Below are 21629 nucleotides of genomic sequence, written 5' to 3'. Positions count from 1 at the left end.
GTAGAAAAATGCAAGGTCATGCATGTAGGGAAAAAGAACCCGATGTTCAGCTACAAAATGGGGGGAACACTACTAGGGGTGAGTAACCTTGAAAGGGACCTGGGGGTGATGGTCGACACATCACTGACACCATCGGCGCAATGTGCGACAGCCTCAAAGAAAGCAAACAGAATGCTGGGCATCATCAAAAAAGGTATTACAACCAGGACGAAGGAAGTCATCATGCCGCTGTATCGCACAATGGTGCGCCCGCACCTGGAGTACTGTGTTCAATACTGGTCACCGTACCTCAAGAAGGACATGGCGATACTCGAGGGAGTGCAGAGGAGGGCGACTAAACTAATAAATGGTATGGAAAATTTTTCATACGCTGACAGGTTAAAAATGCTGAGGCTGTTCTCCCTGGAGAAGAGGAGACTTAGAGGGGACATGATAGAAACCTTCAAAATCCTTAAGGGCATAGAGAAAGTGAATAAGGACAGATTTTTCAAACTGTGGGGAGCCACAAGCACTAGGGGTCACTCGGAGAAACTGAAAGGGGACAGGTTTAGAACAAATGCTAGGAAGTTCTTTTTTACCCAGAGGGTGGTGGACACATGGAACGCGCTTCCAGAGAATGTGATAGGCCAGAACTCTGTACAGGGGTTCAAGGAGGGTTTAGATAGGTTCCTGGAGGATAAGGAGATAGAGGGGTACAGATATAACTTGAGGTAGGTTATAGAAATAGGCAGAAACCACTTCACAGGTCGCAGACCTGATGGGCCGCCGCGGGAGCGGACCGCTGGGCGAGATGGACCTCGGTCTGACCCAGTGGAGGCAACTTCTTATGTTCTTATGTTCTTATGTAGGATCTTGAAAGCTAGGCATGCACATTTGAAGTGGATCCTGGGGATTATTGGGAGCCAATGGAGCTTAGACAGGAGTGGCGAGACGTGATCAAATTTGCTTTTTGCGAAAATAAACTTAGCTACGGCGTTCTGAATCCGCTGAAGTCTATGGAGGCTTTTCTCGGTTAGGCTGAGATAGATAGAATTGCAATAGTCCAATCTGGAAAGGATGATGGATTGTACTAGGACGGCAAAGTGTTTTTGATGAAAGTAGGGTCTGACTTTCCTTAGCATATGAAGGCTGAAGAAGCATTTTTTTACCAAGGAGTGGAGATGGTCGTTGAAGGATAGAGAGGAGTCCAAGGTGACACCCAGAACTTTGCTTGAAAACTCGAGCTGTAGTGAAGAGCCGGAGGACAATGGGATGGAGGAGGGTAAATGGTCTAATTTTGGGCCGAGCCAAAGGAGTTTTGTTTTGGACTCGTTCAATTTCATTTGTACTGTGAGTGCCTAGGATTGGAAGTTTGTTATGCATGAGGATATGTTCGTAGAGAGGTTAGTGAGGTACGAGTCGGTCTCAAGGAGGACAAGGATGTCATCGGCGTAAGTGTAAAGTGTTTCAAGGGGGGATAGTTGGAGGAGTTTCAGGGAGGACATGTAAATGTTAAAAAGGATTGGAGAGAGGGGTGAGCCTTGTGGGACACCACAAGTCGGGATCCAGGGGGAGGATGAGGTGCCGCTCATGTTAACCGTGTAAGAGCGGGAACGTAAGAATTTGGAGAACCAGTCTAGAACTTTGGAGCTAATGCCTATCTCGGAGAGTTGGAAAATTAGAATATCAAAAGCTGCAGAGAGGTTGAATTGTAGGAGAATAGCGAACTTGTTACGAGAATGCAGTTGCTGGACCTTAGAGATTAGTAAGGCCAATAGGGATTCGGTGCAGAAGTTGTGTCTGAAGCCATATTGGTAAGGTAGGAGAATGGAGAATCTTTCTAGATAGGAAGAGAGCTGGGTAGATATGATAGACTCAAGCAACTTGGTTAGGAGAGGGATATTTGCTATTGGACGATAGCTAGATGGTAAGGAGGGGTCTAGGTCTGCTTTTTTCAGTAGTGGGGTCAGAGTGATGTGTCCCATTTCAGTAGAGAATAAGCCCGATAGTAGGGCAGAGTTTATGAGTTTGGTAAGAGATGCGATGGCCTGTGTGGGAATTTTCTCAAATAGGTAGGAGGGGAATGGGTTCAAGGTGCAGTTGCAAGATTTTAATTTGAGGCAGAGTTTAAGGATCTGAGAATCGGATACGAGCTCGAAGGCAGTCCAGGATCTGTTGGCAGGGATGGGGTTGAAGGCAGCTAGTGTAGGGTTGGGCTTGGAGGGCATCAGAGAGTTGTAGGAGACTGCGGGCGGGAAGGAGCCCCTTAAGGTAGTGTCCTTATCATTGAAGAATTTTGCTAGAACCTCAGCTGAAGGAGAGGAGGGGAGCAGGGTGGAATCGTTTTTAGTGGTTAAGGAGCGCCAAATGTTGAACAGTGTGCTATTCTGGTTGTTGGATCTGGAGATCTTGTCACTGTAGAAGTTCTTCCTTGCTTTTTTAACATTGAGCTGTAGAGCTTGATATTGACCTCCAGGCCTGTCTATCAGAAGGGGATTTGGATTTTTTTCCATTTGTGCTCTAAAGCTCGACATTTCTGTTTCAGGTCTCTGTGGAGTGGAAGGTACCAAGGGGCCTTATGGAGGTAGGTAGTGGATTTAGTGGTTTGAGGGGCAAGGTAGTGGTAGGTAGACTTGGAGAGGGCGATCCAGTTGTGCCAATTGTTTTCTGAGTCTGCAATCTTGGGAGTGGGGGGGAAATGATTGAGGAATTTGGTCCACAACAGATCGCTCGTGATTTTTTTCCGTAAGGTAATGGAATTCGGGGAGCGGGGTGGGGATCCAAGATGAGACATGAAGATGGGGAGGCAATAGGCCCCTAGGAAATGGTCAGACCAGGGGACGTGTTCCCAATGAATGTCTTCGGTAGAGGTTTTATAAGCGGTGAGATCGAGGAACCTGATGAAGTCTAGTGTGTGCCCCTTTTCATGGGTTGTTGCGGATGCAGGGGGGGAGAAACCTAGGGAGGTGAGGAAGTCATTGAATTCAGTCGTGTCCTTGCTGGTGGTGTCGTCAAGGTGGAGATTGACGTCCCCGATGATTAGTAATCTTTGGAATTTGAGGAAGGCGTTAGTTATGGTCTCGAGGACGAGATCGGAGGATTTGGACCAAGGAATAGGTGGGCGGTATAGTAAGGATGCCCTGTGGGTGAAGGTGGAGTTCATCGTTGACTGAGACTAGCATATACTCTAGTGAGGCGTGGCTGCCTTTTTCAAGGAGCTGGACATCAAAGAAGGATTTGTAGAGGAGTGCCAGGCCACCTCCTTTGCGGTTGATTCTGGGTGAGAAGAGGCCTTGGAAGCCATGGGAGCAGAGTTCATTTTGTGTGAAAAGGTCATCTTTAGAAATCCATGATTCCGTGATGCACAGGAATCCAGGGTCAGAATCCTCGAGGAGGTCCTTCAGAATTTGAGTCTTGTTGCATGCGGATCTGGTATTGCAGTAAAGAGTCGGGACAGGGGTGAGAGAGTTAGAGGCACGGTCGGGAAGGTTAGCATGGGGGACAGGCTTTAGAGAGGCATGGTTGATTTTACGGGGGGTTTTTTTGGCAGGGTGATTTCTGGGGCGCAACAGCGTGGGGATTCTGGGGCCAAAGCAGATATTGCTGACATTTGGGCAGTCAAGTAGGTTGGGAGAGGGAGGTTTCAGGCAGAGAGAGGTGTTGAGAGATGAGCAGAGTCGGAGAAGGAGGAGCCAAAGGGGTGGCTTCATGGTGGGGCTTATTTGGTTAGCTTATATGAAATCTCCAAGCAGAGGGGAGGCTTAGCGGTGTCAGCTCAGGGGGGCTGGGGACTTATTTAATCTCTGAGAGAAAGTTTCAAGCAGGAGGATATCACAGTATCTAGTTGGGGTGGGGGAATAGGCTGTTTTTTTATTGGGTTTTTTTTTAGGGCTAATCAAGATAGAGCCTTAGCAGTGAGTAGAGTTGAGTAACTGGACAAATTCTGGGAAGGAACTTAACAGCAGCTAATCGGGTGGAACCTTAGTAATGCAATCTAGTAACTGTACAGTTCACAATGGAATTTAGCATAGAAACTTAAACCAGGGTGTTAAGACTGGGTGAGGTTGCACAGTTTCCATGAAGGTACATGGCAAAGGGGGAACTTAAAACTGAAGAAATTGGCGGGGAGAGGTAGTGCAATTGGGAGACAGAGTGGAGGCATCGGACTGCTCAGCAAGAGCTGTTGGGGCGGAGTTGGTCTCCCACGCTGGCCAACTCCTTCCTTGCGGTGGCTGGAGCCGAAGAAGGGCTGGGCAGCAAAGGTGGCTGTTTTTGCAGTCGAAGAACGGCTCAGCAAGGGCTGTTGGGAGCGGAGTTGGTCTCCCACGCCGGCCAACTCCTTCCCTTGCAGTGGCTGGAGCCGAAGAAGGGCTGGGCAGCAAAGGTGGCTGTTTTTTCTGTTTGAAGAACGGCTCAGCAAGGGCTGTTGGGGGCGGAGTTGGTCTCCCATTCCAGCCAACTCCTTCCCTTGCGGTGGCTGGAGCCGAAGAAGGGCTGAGCATCAAAGATGGCTGTTTTTTCTGTTTGAAGAACGGCTCAGCAAGGGCTGTTGGGGGCGGAGTTGGTCTCCCACGCCGGCCAACTCCTTCCCTTGTGGTGGCTGGAGCTGAAGAAGGGCTGGGCAGCAAAGGTGGCTGTTTTTTCAGTCGAAGAATGGCTCAGCAAGGGCTGTTGGGGGCTGAGTTGGTCTCCCACGCCGGCCAACTCCTTCCCTTGCGGTGGCTGGAGCCGAAGAAGGGCTGAGCAGCAAAGGTGGCTGTTTTTTCTGTTTGAAGAATGGATGCGGTATACAAATTTAAGGTTTAGTTTAGTTTAGTTTGATAGAGCACCCTAACTGCTATTTGAAAAAAACCCTAATACCATAATGGTCAAGAACTGTAAACAAAAAATCCCAAGAGAAATTGTCGAAAGCTTTCTCGGCATGAAAGATAGTAAAAAGGATAGGGAGTTCACATCGCTCTGCATACTCCAAGACCAAAATCATTGTTAAATTCTGAGAAGCAGGCTGACTGTGAACAAAGCCCACTTGAGACGAAGCTAAAAGAAATGACAAATATTCCATCAGCCTATTAGCCAAGATCTTAGCAAAAATATTTGTTTCCACACAAAGCAGAGAAATCAGACAGTAAGATGAAGTCTGCTCAGGGTCTTTGCTTGGCTTCAGCAAAACCATAATTTCAGCCAAGTTAAGAGAGTCTGGTAAAGAGCCATTTTTTACAAAGGTATTAAATGTTCTTTTTCTCTCTACCAACTGTAGTTCCAACCCTTCTTCCCTTATTTTTCATTTGTCTATGTTAATAAAAAATTGTTACTTTCCCCAGTTTGTCTTTAATTGTTCTGTAACTTACTCTGGTATGTTGTTTTGATATTTTTTTATCTGTACACCGCCTTGAAGGTCTGATTGGGCGGTATAAGAAATTTTAAATAAACTTGAAACTTGTATGTGTTAAGACCAGTATAAATTCCTTTTGCAGAAGTTTATAAAATTCCGTTTGAAATCCATCTACATCCGGTGCCTTCAATAAAGCCCCCGAACGAATAACTGCCAGCACTTCTGCTTCCACTATAGGGCAATTAAGCTGTTCTCTCAGCTTGTCCGAAATCTGGGGTACAGAGATGTTTGCGAGATATGACGAACTATCCATCAAATCCCTATATGTCCCTATAGTATTGACAAAACAGCTCATTAATTTCTTTATCTATCCAGGCTCTTGTGTCCTGCCCAGTAGAAAGCTGTAGGATATTATTTGGACCTCTAGTTTGTTTCACCAGTATGGCCAATAATTTCCCTCTAGTATTCCCAAACTTATGTAGTTTATATTTATAACACAGCATTGATTTCCGCACCTGATCATGGAGCAGTTCCTGCAATGCCGATTGGGAGGCTAATAGTTGAGCGTGCAGGGAGGGAGAGAGGCGAGTCCCATGTTGTTGGTTTTCCAGGCAAAATCATCGTTCAAGCCGAAGAATCGCTTGGTCACAAACTTTTTTTCGATGGCTAGTTTAGGCCATAATTTCCCTGCATTATACTGTTTTCACTGCTTCCCAATATAAAATGGGATCAGTCAAGTGGGCTTCATTATGAGTTTGATAATCCCTCCATTTCTCTAACAGAGAGTCCCGAAATTTGAAATCTGTATATAAATAATAGGGAAATTGGCATTTAAATACTCTCGATGTGCTAGACTCCAGGGCCACCTGGAGGAGAACTATAGCATGATCTGAAACATCGAATGTGTCAATTTCCGCCAGTTGTACCTTGGAGAAAAGGGAGTTAGAAATCAGCTAATAATCAATTTGTGGAAGGGAACTATGAGCCCTGGAAGCATGGGTATAATCCCGTTCTCCAGGATGTAACACACACCAGATATCTATGACTTCCAAGGCTGAACATAACATAGGTACCTCCTCCGGACATCCAATCGATCCGTAGGCAAAGGATGAGATTTGTCAACAGTCAGGTCATATACCTAATTAAAATCACCCCCCAATAAGAAAGGCAGATCTAAATGTGGAGCCAAGAGCGCAACCAGATTGTTAAAGAATGTTTTGTCATGATTATTTGGAGCATAAATATTACCCAGGATCAGCTAAGATATATCGTCCTCCTGGATCCACCCTTTGCTGATTTATTACAAAATTTATCCCTTTCCTAACAAAAATAAGCACTCCGGCTTTCCTTGATGCAGTAGGAGCTCCCAACTGATGTCCCACCCACCATCTCTGAAATTGAGACTGGAGTATTTTCTGTCTCTTAATCGGTGAAGTGACCCCATTAACATTCCAGGAGATGCAGTGAAGCGGCATCAAGGTGGTATTAAATAGATGATATCTAATTGAGAGTACTCAACATACCTTATATAAGAGTACCGGTCCGCCTCCAATATATGAGCGAGTCTCATCCCAAGCAGCAGCAACGGTAAGATATCAGTATTCAAAAAATACAAAAGAAAAAAACAAAGCAGAAAAAAGAAGGTAAACTCATAAACAATAAAGAGCCTATCCCCTGAACTCCCATTCCACCCCACCCCCTCTACTGAACCTATTGACCTCCTCCCCAAATCTGTCCTTATTCCAATGTCCAAAAAAGGACTAGTGGGATACCCCCAGTCATCCCTCCCCCCAACATGCTTAAGAATATAATAATAACATAACATAACTTTATTCTTCTATACCACCATAATCAAACAATTTCTAGGCAGTTTACACAAAAGAAGGCTGGACAATCAGTGAAATACAATACAAATAATTAAAATACAACAAGTTTCTTAAATATGTTCAATGCAAAATTTTGTTAACAATAATATCCACATTTAGGAAATGAATTTATCAAACGCTGACTTAATTACTTTTTAAAATGCACCATAAGACAGCATAACTCCACCAATAAAATTACCCTACCAGGACTACTGCTTACTTGCTTGAAATGCAAGAGTCCCATCCAAAAAAAGTCTTGTATCTGCAGCCAGTAATTTTTGGATAAGCAAATAGATTGGAATTCCTAGTTATCTTCGTTGGCCTGTATAACACAAAATGAGATAAAGGTAAGTTGGGGCAAATCCCCAAACCAGCTTAAAACTGATGCAAGAGAATTTGAATAGTATTCGTGCCTCCACCAGGAGTCAATGTAACAGTTGGTAGTAAGGACTAATATGGTCATTTTTCTTCAACCCAAATATCAATCGGACAGCCGTATTCTGTACTATTCTCAATTTTCTCAGGATTTTCTTTTGAGCTCCCAAATAAACAATATTGCAGTAATCCAGTATGGATAAGACTAGTGCCTGCACTAATAGTCTACTGGGTAAGACCAATGGTCAGCCTTACTGGTTCAGACCAATGGTCCATCAAGCCCAGTAGCCTGTTGGCACAGTGGCCAATCCAGGTCACTAGTACCTGGCCAAACCCCAAGGTGTAGCAATATTCCATGCTACCGATACAGGGCAAGCACCGGCTTCCCCCGTGTCTTTCTCAATAACAGACCATGGACTTTTCCTCCAGGAACTTGTCCAAACCTTTCTTAAAACCAGCCACACTATCCGCTCTTACCACATCCTCTGGCAACGCGTTCCAGAGCTTAACTATTCTCTGAGTGAAAAAAATTTTCCTCCAATTGGTTTTAAAAGTATTTCCCTGTAACTTTATTGAGTGTCCCCTAGTCTTTGTAATTTTTGACGTAGTGAAAAATTGATCCACTTGTACCCGTTCTACTCCACTCAGGATTTTGTAGACTTCAATCATATCTCCCCTCAGCTGTCTCTTTTCCAAGCTGAAGAGCCCTAACTGTTTTAGTCTTTCCTCATACAAGAGGAGTTCCATCCCCTTTATCATCTTGGTCGCTCTTCTTTGAACCTTTTCTAGCGCCACTGTATCTTTCTTGAGATAAGGAGACCAGAATTGAATGCGATACTCCAGATGAGGTCGTACCATGGAGCGATACAGGGGCATTATAACATTCTTAGTCTTGTTAACCATCCCTAGCATCCTGTTTGCTTTTTTGGCCGCCACCACACATTGGGCAGAAGGTTTCATTGTATTGTCTATGATGACACCAAGATCCTTTTCTTGGGCATTAATTCCCAAGGTGGACCCTAGCATCCGGTAACTGTGATTCAGGTTTTTCTTCCCAATGTGCATCACTTTGCATTTGTCCACATTAAATTTCATCTGCCATTTGAACGCCCAGTCTTCCAATTTCCTAAGGTCTGACTGGAATTTTTCACAATCCGCATGCGTTTTAACAACTTTGAACAGTTTAGTGTCATCTGCAAATTTAATCGCCTCACTCATCGTTCCAATTTCCAGATCATTTATAAATAAGTTAAATAGCACCGGTCCCAGTACAGACCCCTGCGTCACTCCACTGATTACTCTCCTCCATTGAGTAAAATGATCATTTAACCCTACTCTCTGTTTTCTATCTGATAACCAATTCCTAATCCACAACTGAACTATGCCACTTATCCCATGACACTTTAATTTTCTGAGGAGCCTCTCATGAGAAACTTTATCAAAAGCTTTCTGAAAATCTAGATATACTATATCAACCGGCTCACCTTTATCCACATGTTTATTCACACCTTCAAGGTAGTCATGCACATTTGTGAGGCAAGATCTCCCTTGGCTGAATCCATGCTGACTCCGTCTCATTAAATCATGCTTGTCTGTGTTCCACAATTTTATTTTTTATAATCGTTTCTACCATTTTGCCTGGCACTGAAGTGAGGCTTACCAGTCTGCAATTTCCCGGATCTCCCTTGGGAGCCCTTTTTAAAAATCGTCGTAACATTGGCCACCCTCCAATCTTCAGGTACTACAGACGATTGTAGCGACAGGTTAAAGATCACTAACAGCAGGTCAGCAATTTCATTTTTGAGTTCTTTTAATACCCTGGGATGTATACCATCCGGTCCTGGTGATTTATTACTTTTTACTTGTCAGTTTGGTTCAGTACATCTTCCAGATTTACAGAGATTTCGTTCAGTTCCTCCGCATCATCACCCTTGAAAACCATTTCTAGTTCAGGTAGATCTCTTACAGCTTCTTCCATAAAGACCGAAGCAAAGCATTCATTCAGTCTTTCCACTATGGCCTTATCCTCCCTGAGCGCCCCTTTCACTCCTTGATCATCCAACTGTCCTACAGATTCTCTCACAGGTTTTCTGCTTTTGATGTACCTTAAAAAAATACCTCTTTTGCAAGTTTCTCTTCATATTCTTTCTTAGCTGTCTTTATCAATGCTTTGCATCTAACTTGCCGGTGTTTGTGTTTTTTGAAATAAAAAAGATAAACAACAAGGAAAGAGATGTCCATTGCTGTTCAACAAACTCAAAGACATGCCCCCTCACAGAACATAGCTTGGTAGGGCCTAAAGCCCTGAAACAGTTAGTAAACAAAGATTTTAATTGGTGATTCAACAAGAAAACCCAAATCAACTTTGTATAAGGTAAACCCCACCGGTATGGCTCAGCAATGCATCTCATCCATAAAGCATTCCCATCAAAGGGCCCCGAGAGGATCAGTGACCACTCCCGAAGTTCCCAGTCTTACTGCAAAGTAAATATGATCAACGCCCCCAACATAATGGTAATTATTCAGGACAAGGAGTGCTAGTGGAGCACTGTGCAAGATATCATATTTTCCCCTTGTCCTGTTCTAATATGGGACCCCACCCTGGTACAACCCCTCATCCTTAGGAAGGCTCAGGAGCCAGAGGCCCCAATTACATTCTGAAAAAACTACTAAGCAAACCAGGATGGAGGGTATTACCTAAGACAGGGTCCTTCTCTCACTGAAATACACCCAGCAGCAGAAAAAAGAAAATTTGCAAGTCGGAAAACAAATCAACCAAACCACAGCGAAGAAACCTAAATGAACAGAACATTGCTGAGGAACAGCAAAAAGGAACAACCAACTGATCCAAGTCCTAGGGCAGTAAATCAATGGACTTCTGATCAATAAGGCCACATCTCCCATCCCCAGGAGAATTGAATTGTAGAAGTGCTCCAGAGGTCTTGCAGTGATGTAAGTTTAAATGAAATAATTCTGAGAGTCCTCCAGACAAAGCAAGTCTCCACAAAACAATCTCTTCATTGAGAGATAAACAGTTCCTGTGGTCGCAGGTAAACGGCCAACAAGTCCAAAGCTGGCTAGGCGCAGTTCAAAACAACTCCTCGGTGCAATGGTCCTGGCATTTGCAGAATAAAAGTAGCTGCTGATTCTGGAGAATCAAAAAGATGGTTCTTTCCGTTGTAGAAGATTTTTAGTTTCACTGGATATATTAGAGCAAATTGCACATGTTTGCCATGCAACTCAGTACATAGAGGAGTGTATGCTTTCCGTAGCAGTGAAACTCAACCAGAATAGTCTTGAAAACATAATATTGGCTTGTTTTCATAGGTGAAAGGATCCTTTGTCTGGATTGCTTGAAGGATTTCCACCTTGTGCGTATAGTTTGAGTTTCAGGATGACTACTCTTGGTTTGCTGGCCTACAGACACTTCGGGCCCAATTTGTGCACTTTCTCAATTCTCAAGGGTCCCGCAGCAGATTGCAAAGCCAACATGTCCATCAGCCAGGACTCCAGGAACCCTCTTAGTTCTGAATCAACTAGGGTTTCAGGAAGACCCACTAAATGTAAGTTCCCTCTGCGGGATCAGTTTTCAAGATCATCTACTTTTTCTTCTAGGCTACGTAGCTGTGCCTCAAACTCCTGTTGTTGGGAGATGAGACATTGCATGTTGTACTCCACATCCAATATTCTCTGGCAATAAGTGGAAAATTCTCCCTTGAACGATTCAAGGCAACCATCCATAACCTCCAGTTTTTCAGTGATAGTCTGCAAGTTTTTATCAAGAGAGAAATGGATGGCATTCTTGATTTCAGTAACAACCTCCGATATCTATGCTGAACTAAGTAGTAAATTTAAAACAAACCGGAGAAAATATTTCTTCACACAACTCTGGAATTTGTTGCCGGAGAATGTGGTGAAATCAGTTAGCTTAGCTGGGTTTAAAAAAGGGTTGGCTAATTTCCTAAAAGAGAAGTCCATAGGCCATTATTGAGATGCCTTGGGGAAATCCAATGCTTATTCCTAGGATAAGCAGCATAAAGTCTATTTTACTACTTGGGATCTTGCTAGGTACTTGGGACCTGGGTTAGCCACTGTTGGAAACAAGATAATGGGCTTGATGGGCATTCAGTCTGTTCAAATATAGAAATTCTTATGTTGTGAAGGTATAGGAGAGAGGAGAAAAGACAAACGAACAAGAGTCACTTGAAAAAGAATTAGCAGATGATAAGACATTAGAGAAGAGAAACTAGAACCATTATGATGGCAAAATAAAATGTCCAGACAACAAAGGTAGAAAGAATCCTATTGGGGTTTGGGGGATGGTGGTTTTGTATCTTATCTATTTGTTGATTTTTGCTTTTCTTGTTGATCTGGGAGATGATATGCTGTTTATTTGGGGGGGGGGGGTGCCTTAATTTGCTGTATTGCATTTGGCTGTTTTCTATTGTGAAAATGTAATAAATAAAGTTTAAAAAAACTCACAAAGGTAGAAAGAAAGCAGTTTATTTTGAGTGTTTTAAATGGAATGAGTTCCAGAGGATGTTGTAACAGCATAGTGAGCAGGGTAATTGGACATAAGTGCACTTTTAAACAGCATTACCTGTGTGGGTACAAAAAGCTGCTAGTTTCGCTCTAGGTGTGTAAAAAGTACATGGAAAATGACACATGACGCAAATTTAATTAAAATAGTTATTTCCGTTTTATTAATTGCCATAATGATTTATCAAAAGGTTAGTTTGCATCACTGGAAGATCTTTACAGATGCTAAACGCTGGCATTCTGACAAGGATCTCAACTTGATAATTTGTCGCTCCCCAGTATGTACCTTTTGTCCTGCATGACATCATTACTTGTCAGCCAATCCATTAACAGAGGCTGTCCTTAAATTTGGACAAAGAACTTCCTTTTAACATGAAATAAAAGTTCCAGAAATCATATTTTTGTTTACATTCATCTTTGAATATACATTATTACATATCCAAAGAAACTTTGAATCCAAAACTGCTGAAAAGTTCTTGCCTCTATCAACACCATAGAAAGGAGGAGGGATATTCCCCCTGATCTGAAAAACTGGCAGTTTCAAGTTTCACTGACATACACACAGAAGACAGAGATCCCTTCCTATGATAGACTAGTACAGCATCTCTGATTCTAACTTAAATATTTCCAGATGTTGCCTCAGGATTTCTCCTTAGAGTTTCTTGCATCTTATAAATATAAATATATATATATACTAGGCTTTAAGCCCATTACATTAACGGGTGCTAGAATAGATGTGTCTGTCTGTCTATGTTTCTTTATCTCTCTCTCCTTGGCCGCTGTCTGTATCCTTCTGTCTCCCCCTCCCCCCGAGCAAAGCTGTCTGCCCCCAGCACCCACCTCCCCCCCAAATGTCTCTCCATGGCCCTCTTCTGTCTTCCCCCCCAGAGCAAAGCTGTCTGTCCCCAGCACCCCTCCCCCCAATGCAGCCCCCTTTCCCTATCTCTCCATGGCCCCTTCTGTCTCCCCCCAGCACACCCCTCCCCCCTAACCCTCTCCCTGTCTCTTCATGGCCCCTTCTGTCTTCCCCCCAGAGCAAAGCTGTTTGCGGGTGGCTCCTTGACTAATCCGCGCTTACAACGGCCCCACACTCGCGGTCTGGCTGGCTCCCCCACCAAAGCCCTTCGCAGCGGCAGCCCCTCCCCCTCAAGACACATTTCAAATCTGACATATTGTAATCACAAAACAGAAAATAAAATTATTTTTCTTACCTTTTGTTGTCTGGTCATTATTCATATCATGTAGGGGTCCCAGGCTATGGTTGGCTTTTGATAACTCGCTTGCCAGGGCCCCTTCTTTCTTCTTCCCTCCCACCATCCCGGCAGCTGAAGACAGGCACCTCCCCCCAGTGGTCTGAGACATGAGCGAGCATCTACAATGCGCAGATAGTGAGTTAGAGGGTCTGAGGGCAAAGAGGGGCTCAACAGCGCACAACTACCTTTCCTTCCCTCCCTCCATCAGGTGCAGTGAATCCACCAATGTTAAAAGGAGCCGCGTCGAAATCGGAGGCCTGCCACTGCCGTAGCATTTTCCCCTCTGCCTTGGTCCTGCCCCTTCTCTAACATATGGGACCGCGGCAGAGGGAACGTGTTACGGTGGTGGCAGGACTCCAATTTCAAAGCAGCTCCTTTTAACATAGGCTGAGCTGAACTGTACCTGATGGAGGAAGAGAAGGAACGGTGGGCCAAATTTCTGAAACGGCAGAAATTGTTTGGCAGATAAGTACACAGGGCCGGACGCAAGAGGAGCACTATGTCACCGCGAAAAACCCCAGCAAGGGAGCCAGGCGACGGAGAGGGCAGGGGGTGCTAGCGGCTGGCAGCCGCCACTCCGCAGGTGGAGAGCAGGGAAGGCCAGACCGTAAGCCGCGCATGCGCACTTCCTAGCTACAGCTCACGGAAAACGGACGCACGCATAGGAAGTGCGCATGCGCGACTTACCGTTTTATTATATTAGATAAAACATTTAAATATAAGTATAAATCATTTTCTCACATCATATTCATAGCATCCATCATTCATTTGGGGCCTCTTTCATCCATAGATCCACACCATATATTTCATTCATATTTCATGCAAGAAAGCTTTTCTTCTATGCCCAGTATTGGAATGTGAAATCAGCCCAAGCCCATCTGGTATCAATTAGACATGAGGGAAGCTGAACAAAGGCTCAGAAGGGACATAAGCCAAACACAAAATGGAGTAAAGCCAAGCAGAAGATACATAAAGACAGAGAACAAAATGGAGTCATTACCTCAAGGTAAAGGATTTGACATAACTGTGAGAACCAGTTTATGTTTACTGAAACTGCACAAGTTACAAGACACATTTCAAATTCTTCCTCAGGGTCAGGGTGGACTCTAAAGGCACAATGCACTGCATTACTACCCACACAAAGCATATATATCAATTTAATACTTTATTCAAAATACTCACATCTATGCAGAGAGCTAAAAGCATTGCTGCTATCCATTTCACATCGCTGCCGCAAAACCAAAGATGGCCACGGCATCTTACTACGCTCTGAAGTAAGGGGAACCCCTCTGACCTCACTCGCATATATCCAGTCAAGGACATTCAAGATCCTTTGGTAACCAAATACAAAACTCTAAAGAAAAACTTTAAAGAGAAAATGTACAATAACCCCTAATCTACTGAAGTCATCCAATCACTTATTTCATTTAATCCATCCGGCATCATCGTGTTTAATTAAAACATCCATCTCTGTTTTTCAAGATATCCACAATGGATATGCATGAGATATATTTGCATTGAACTGTCTCCATTGTATACAAATATATCTCATGCATATTCATTGTGGATATCTTAAAAACCAGATTCGCTTGGGTTTCCCTGAGGACTGGGTTGAGAAACTCTGGCCTAGAGACCACTACCTGATTCTCATTTCTGTACAAAACATGATTATTTTGACATTTTTTATAGTAGATAATGGCAAATAAAGATTAAAATAGCCCATGTACTCTGCCCAGTAAGCTCGTTGCCATCCTTTGGCTTCAAGGCAGCAAGACAAATGATAAACCATTCTTACTTTCTTATGTATCATCCTCTTTTAAACAATACCAGTCAATGAAATGCTATATTTATTATAAATTGTACTCTCTATAAGTGTCCCGCAAACTTTTTCGAGCCCTAGTGCCCCTGGCTTGAGACACCCGGAAGTGTGCTGGCATTGGCGTGATGATGTCATGCGCATACGTGACATTGACGCATGCGCAATGGCCCTTCAAACGGGCCTTACGCCGAGAGAAAGACCCACGCTGGAGAGAAGGGCCGGCAGAGAGGAGAGGTGCTGGAGTCAGGAAATTGCTTACAGGACATGCCTCTCTTCGCGAGAGGCACGTCCTTTAGACAGTCATCCGGCGCCGGCACCTCTCCTCTTCCCCAGTGTACTATGGCACACCAGAAATCTCAGGAGGCACAATGGTGTGCCATAGCACACAGTTTGTGATAAACTGCTCTATAACATCCAATATGGTTTGATTTTATAATTACTTGTATGGTCCATATTTAAAATAAATTCTGCCTTTATCTTCTATTAAGGTCCATGAACAAGCTTTTGAAAAACTGAAGGAGGAAGATCAAGTTGAGTTTCTTAGGAGGAAAGTCTTTTCAGAGGACACAGCATCGGATCATAACTTGCAAAACCATCATGAAATAGAAGTCTGAAACTCCTCTCCAGCTGTGATTTTCCAGCAGAGAAAGCATACTTCTGCAGGTGTTTTGGGATTCCATCCCTAGATGCTTTCTAAATTTGTCTCTGCAGACATGGCGACTACAACATTTTTTCTGCAGTGCTAAAGTGTCCGCATGACCCCCTACTACCAAAGTTCTGTAGAAAGGAAGAAATTTGCAAACTTAACCAAAATGATTCATGAAAAGTTATCCTGAATGCCTAATTGGAAAGACTATGTTGATTAATCCAGTTTTCTCAGCTCGTAAATGAGGATTTATTGTGTTTGTGAGCCATGCTACCAGAATGATAATGCACAATTTTTATTATTCTGTTAAGAATGCCTGGTAGAGCAACATAGCATCAATCTGCAAAAAATCTGTGAGATATATTAAATGAGTTATATATAAATTCCTGAATGATTTTGTGTGTTAATAAAAGCATACTTTTTCTTGGTTTTTCTGTACTTAGAAAATGAGCTATAATTTTATAAAATGAATATATGCAGGAGGACATGGCTTTTGCAAGAAAATATTTAATAAGTTCATGTATTACAGTAGAGTAGTACATGAAAAACTTTTGTGCCATACTTCAGTCCTTATTATCGAATGCTGCACTAGTTGCCAGTAGAAACATGAGTAATATTTAAGTTCTCTTGTATTTGTTTTAAGTTGGTTTGGGGACTGGCCCCTACCTACCTTTAATCTCATTTTGTGCTATTCAACCCTACCAGGTTAACCAGGAATTGCAATTTATTTACCTATCCTAGGATCATTGGCTGTAGATACAGGTCTTTTTTGGATAGCATTCCAAGCAAGTAAACAACGGTCCTGGTTGGGCAATTATATTAGCGGAACCATGCAATCTTACAGTGCATTTTGAAAAGGGATTAAGACTGTAATATTTGATAAATTCATTTCTTAACTGAAGTTTTATTTTTAACAATAATTTTATATTGTCTATACTTTAGATAACATGTTGTACTTTTATTCTCAATACTTTGTACTTCGCTGACTGTCCAGTTTATCTTCTGTGTAAACCGCCTAGAAGTTGTTTGATTGTTGGCGGTATAGAAGAATAAAGTTATGTTATGTTATACTGTAGTTTCCTTAAAAACAGATTTTATTTTTTCCAAACTTATTTTGTGTCTCATTTGAGTATCTGAGGAATTTTTGTGATAGTTTTATGCTGATTTTTTTTTGTGTAGCTCATAAAATTTCAGCACATTGAAATCACAAATGTACAATAGCAGTAACTGTATGTATTATGGGAGGTAGCTCCCTGATCTTGTAGAAATCATTTGTAGATGCCGCTTATCAAATTTAGGTGGTATTGAGATTTATAAGGTTATCACTAAGAGCTTGATTTTTCAAAACTTTTTATGCAGGTTTTCTGTGTTTAAAAAAAAGACCACTTAAAATTTTCTTTACCTCTTCACTGCATATAAAAATGCTCATTCTATTACAGCACAAGCAAGATAAGTATTCATTTTGAAAGCTCTAAGCATACTGTGGTTTTGTTTTTTTTCAAGCAGGTACAGAGTAGCCACTTCTCTGCATTGACCCAGATTTTTAAAGGAGGGAGTTTCTGTGTATAGGAGCCTGCAGGCACCACAAGCTGTTTGAAAATTACTTCACATTTGTGCATCCAAGGCCAAATTCTATAACTGGCGCCTAGAAAAGCAGCACCTACAGCATGTCAATCAGGCGATGTTTGTAGAATTGCGCCTAAATTGACTTAGTCACCATTATATTAAGCGCTGCCCAAAATCTGCTTCTAACCACGCCTACTTGGTGGAAGGCACCTCGGTGTAGATGTATACATCGAAGTGGTAGGCACCTACCATCAAATTTTATTTTTAATTGGTTTTTATTAGTTTTCAGTGGCACTTTCTGTTAGTACCTTCTGGATTCAGTATACTAGGTGTTCAATCCCAACCCACAATTCGGGAGTTGCAGAAAGCCACATACTTTTCTGAGCACATGCTCCTCCCCCTTACAGAAAGAGGTTGATTCAGTTTCAATTTCTGCAAGCAATCCGTGCAGAAGTCTTTTGAATTGCTCTGCTTTTTCTTATTTATTTGCTTAAAATTCGCGTTTTTGGTGGCTTAGGTGCCTTCAGGCCCCTTTCCAGTGGTCCCCTACATAGGAAAGGATGCAGTCTCGTGGCAATCCAAAGATCTTCAAGTCTGGTCATTTGGAACTGTTTCTGAGGCAGAAAATCCTTTTCCTCCATTCAGCTGCTGTAAAAGACTCACAGGCTGGCACTGCTGAAACTGTGAGTAAATCATCCATTATTTCCTATGGGAACTTCAGGGGTGGCTTGTTAAATGCTTTAAAACATGTTTTCCACAGTTTCTGAGGGTAGGGTTCTGGTCCCCCACCTCCCCAGATCCCAAATCACTATTTTTTTTATTTTGGGGTTTTGTTTATTTTTGCTGTTTTTGACACAAATTCACTGGCGACGGCCATTATGAATTTTAAATTACCTTTTTTTCAAAGTTTTATTTCTGCCTCAAAACCCCTCAATTTAATTAAAAATCATTTGAGATGGACTCCCCAGCCCCCAATCTGTCAGATGTGTACCTTGGTTGCTCTGGATTGGCGCCGGGTCTGCAACCGTATGTAGCATGCTGGAGGAGGGGAACGTTGGCTTTGGGCTTCACCTCCTTCAGGTTTCCCAGAGCTGGGGAGCCAGCCTGGGTCCACAATTTCAGGGAAATTTCTTGCCCAGAGGCCATTCTTGAGTTTGGCGCCAAACACCTGCGTTCCAAGTCTGGAGACTTTTGGTGCGGTGCAAATACCTCAGCAAGACCCTGCAGTGCTCACGGTGTGGCTTTTCACTGGAATTTTTTTCAGCTTCTCTGGAAAATGTATTCTTTGGACCCAGCTTGTTGAATGCAGCCGGCGGGTGCATCGGGTTTCATTAGCCCAGATGTGCCAGTGGCAGAGCTTCCTTTTCAGGAGCCCTCTCATCCAGCTGTGGCACAACTCGATTACATTATGCATTCAGATATTATGCCACCTTTATCTCCTGATTCTGCCTTTGTTTTGGATCCACTATCAGCAGGGACAATGTAACCAAGAGTCAGAAAAATCAATATATAAACAAAACAGACCGACTCTATAATAGTAACTCAACCCACGAGGAGGACCCGTTGTACAAAAATTCAGCTCAGAGATATAAAACTCTAAAGAGGAAGAGGTGACCCCCTCTTAGAAAAAGAGTTTATCTTCCAATCATTGCTTCATAATGTAACAAACGAGTCCAACTCAAAGGTATAGATGATTATGACTGTGTATATGTCTCAATAATGATGCAATATGCATTCAAAGAGCTTTCAAAAAACAAGCAAAATTTTTTGCATTCAGGTGAGCACTGAAGGGACACGTATCAGAACTTTAGTAAGTGTCCTTAGGCATATGTTGTTTAAAGATGCAAAGGTAGGCCCTGTTTATCTTTCCCTTCTTTGAAGATGGTACAAGGACATAAATGTTTAAACAGATATGTAGTGAAGTGAATTCAATTGTTTTGTTAAGCCGTATTTACAGACAGATTTAGATTAGAAGCTCTGCTGGTTAAGGCTTTTTCTTACCTTTTGGACTTCAATCTCTAGATAGGAAAAATGCTGATGTGTTTAAAGTTTCATGTGACCTGTATCCATATATGGTTTGCATTTACGTCACATGCCGTCACATGCTGACAAACCTGATTCGTATAAAAGATGTGAAACTCATAATAAAAGACGGACATGTTTTGGAAGACGATTTCTGGTCTTTAAGATGTGTCCCCAGGTACCTGACTTACATATGACAGAGACAGAGAAAGTATGGGGCAGGAATTGGGACCTGAATCCTTTTCAGTTGGGGGCTTGTCCGCGATGGGCAGATGATATCACCAATATTTTGTGAGTATTTCTGAATTTTTTCTGTTCTTTAATACTCACTAGGTAGTGGTGACCTGTACCCACCCTTTATTTTAAGTTCAAGCTTTGGGTTCTATTATGGAGTTTTTTTGGGAAAAATCTCGGGGTACTTTCGGTAAGCACCCCTCATAAATATACGCAGCTGCCATTCTTTCGGGAAGAATGAAATTATTTATAGAACCCCCCTGCCCACTCTGTCATTTGTAAGGTTAAAACTTTTATAGAGTATAAGATTTTATTGTCTCTTATTACTGTACCTCGCTTATAAGGTAAGATAAGCGAATATTTTTGCATTGTTATATTGGCTTTGTAATGAGTCATAAAGGCACTTACTCCTAGACAAATGAGACTTGTACGGCTGTGTGTGTGTATGACATTTTTCCTTCAGCTCCCATCTTTCTGTGTCACCAATGTTTACTACTGAGGTAGGACATGCTGTTATGTGGAATGAATTGAAAGCGCTGTTTGAATCAGTCTAAGATCTTTCCCTTGTAGTTTGTACACAAGCACTATTTCTTGTCTTCCTTTTGATCCTGACTAATTTTGTGCGTTTAAAAAATTCCGTTTTAGAGGTTTTCTTTCTTGTGCAGAGCAAAGCTAATCTGTTCTTTGCTTTCATTATCAGGGTCTGTGCATGAATGTTTTTGTCCCTTCCCCCAGACTTCTCTGTTTGGGCTTCCACTGACCCCCTATAGTGCTTCTTTGAAGTTACTCATTCTTGGTTTTATAAAGCAGTAAGGTGAGATTCCACTGCTTGTCTCTTGACTTTTCTCCGGCATTATCAAAACCACCATCTCTTCTTATAATACGCCCATCGCTCTTGTTGTCAAAGCTGATGGCATTATTAGGGCTGTTAGTGTTTTGGTAATTCTCATTGCACTTATGTTTCTTCCACCATTCCACCGGCAGCCAATGATTTTTTTTTTCTGTCATTGTCCTAAAGAATGCTTTATTTTTAGTCCCTTTGGTGAGGCTGCCTTCACCTTTAAGCAACAGTATACCTAGTGTGGAATGTCCTTCGGGCTATTCTACAAAGTCATGCACTGCCCTTCATGGTCCTATTCTCATTTTGTACAACTTTTTGTGTTCCATAATTCAGGAGACCTGTCCGATTGATAGTTTGCATCTTTTATAATGGTTGTCTGTGTGTGGTCACAAGGTGTCATGAAATAAACTGCACTGGTGTACGTCTGAAGTGAAATACCTGGGTTTTGTCCTGTCTCATGGTCAGAGGAAAATCTGCACTTTCTGCATTGCTGCTATTCTGGGTCTGCCCCGCCCAGCTACCAAGAAAGACATGCTTACTTTTCTTGCTATGTTTGGTCACTGCCGCCAATGGATCTCTGCTTGTTCCTTCTATGACCAGATTTTGAGACAGACCCTGGTTTCTGAAATGACTGCTCTTATCAGATGGACTTATGAAATGTTGGACATTTAAGATGTGCTTTGGTTTATAGCTCAAGTTTGGGTTTTCCTGCTTATGCCCACATGTTTTATCTCTTTGTTTGGGACTATTGTAACACCATGAAGGGAGAACATGGCGGTAAGTTACGCTCTGTTGCCTTTTTTTATAGTCACTCCTGTTCAAGAAAGCCCTGGCTGCTTGTGCTATGGTGGTAGAGATGGTTACTTCTCTGACCCTAGGTCACCCCATTACCCTTCATACTCTTCACGATGTTCAAGCCCTTCTTTTAAATGGGCTTTTGGGTCTCACGGGTGAACAGGATTCTCTTCCTCTCTTTTTTCACAGCTTCCTCTGAATTTGATGCCTGGCGTTTGGCAGGTGCCCAAAGCCGCCCTTTTGGACGGACTTTGGTGCAAAGAGGGGAAACCCTGGATACCAGCTGCTAGCTCTCCCTTATTCATTGCCCAATATCATGGTATTGGTTATCGTAGTGCTTGCTCGACATTTTAACTTCTTGCT

The 21629-nt window shown here is 42.7% G+C and overlaps 1 protein-coding gene across 3 annotated transcripts in view; it reads left to right on the top strand.

Moving 5' to 3' along the window:
* The window catches only part of FASTKD2 (FAST kinase domains 2), a 226557-nt gene extending 209674 nt beyond the window's left edge, over positions 1–16883 (top strand). For all 3 annotated transcript variants that reach the window (XM_033946230.1, XM_033946231.1, XM_033946229.1), the window contains one exon: positions 15651–16883. In XM_033946230.1, coding sequence (XP_033802121.1) covers positions 15651–15776 — 126 coding nt within the window. In that variant the 3' untranslated portion in view covers positions 15777–16883. The remainder of the gene's footprint in view (positions 1–15650) is intronic.
* The last annotated feature ends 4746 nt before the right edge of the window (positions 16884–21629 follow it).

The sequence above is a fragment of the Geotrypetes seraphini genome, chromosome 5 (assembly GCF_902459505.1).
Source record: "Geotrypetes seraphini chromosome 5, aGeoSer1.1, whole genome shotgun sequence".
NCBI classification, from domain to species: domain Eukaryota; kingdom Metazoa; phylum Chordata; class Amphibia; order Gymnophiona; family Dermophiidae; genus Geotrypetes; species Geotrypetes seraphini.
Note: the sequence above shows the minus strand (reverse complement) of the source record. Positions and strands in the feature narration are given on the sequence as shown.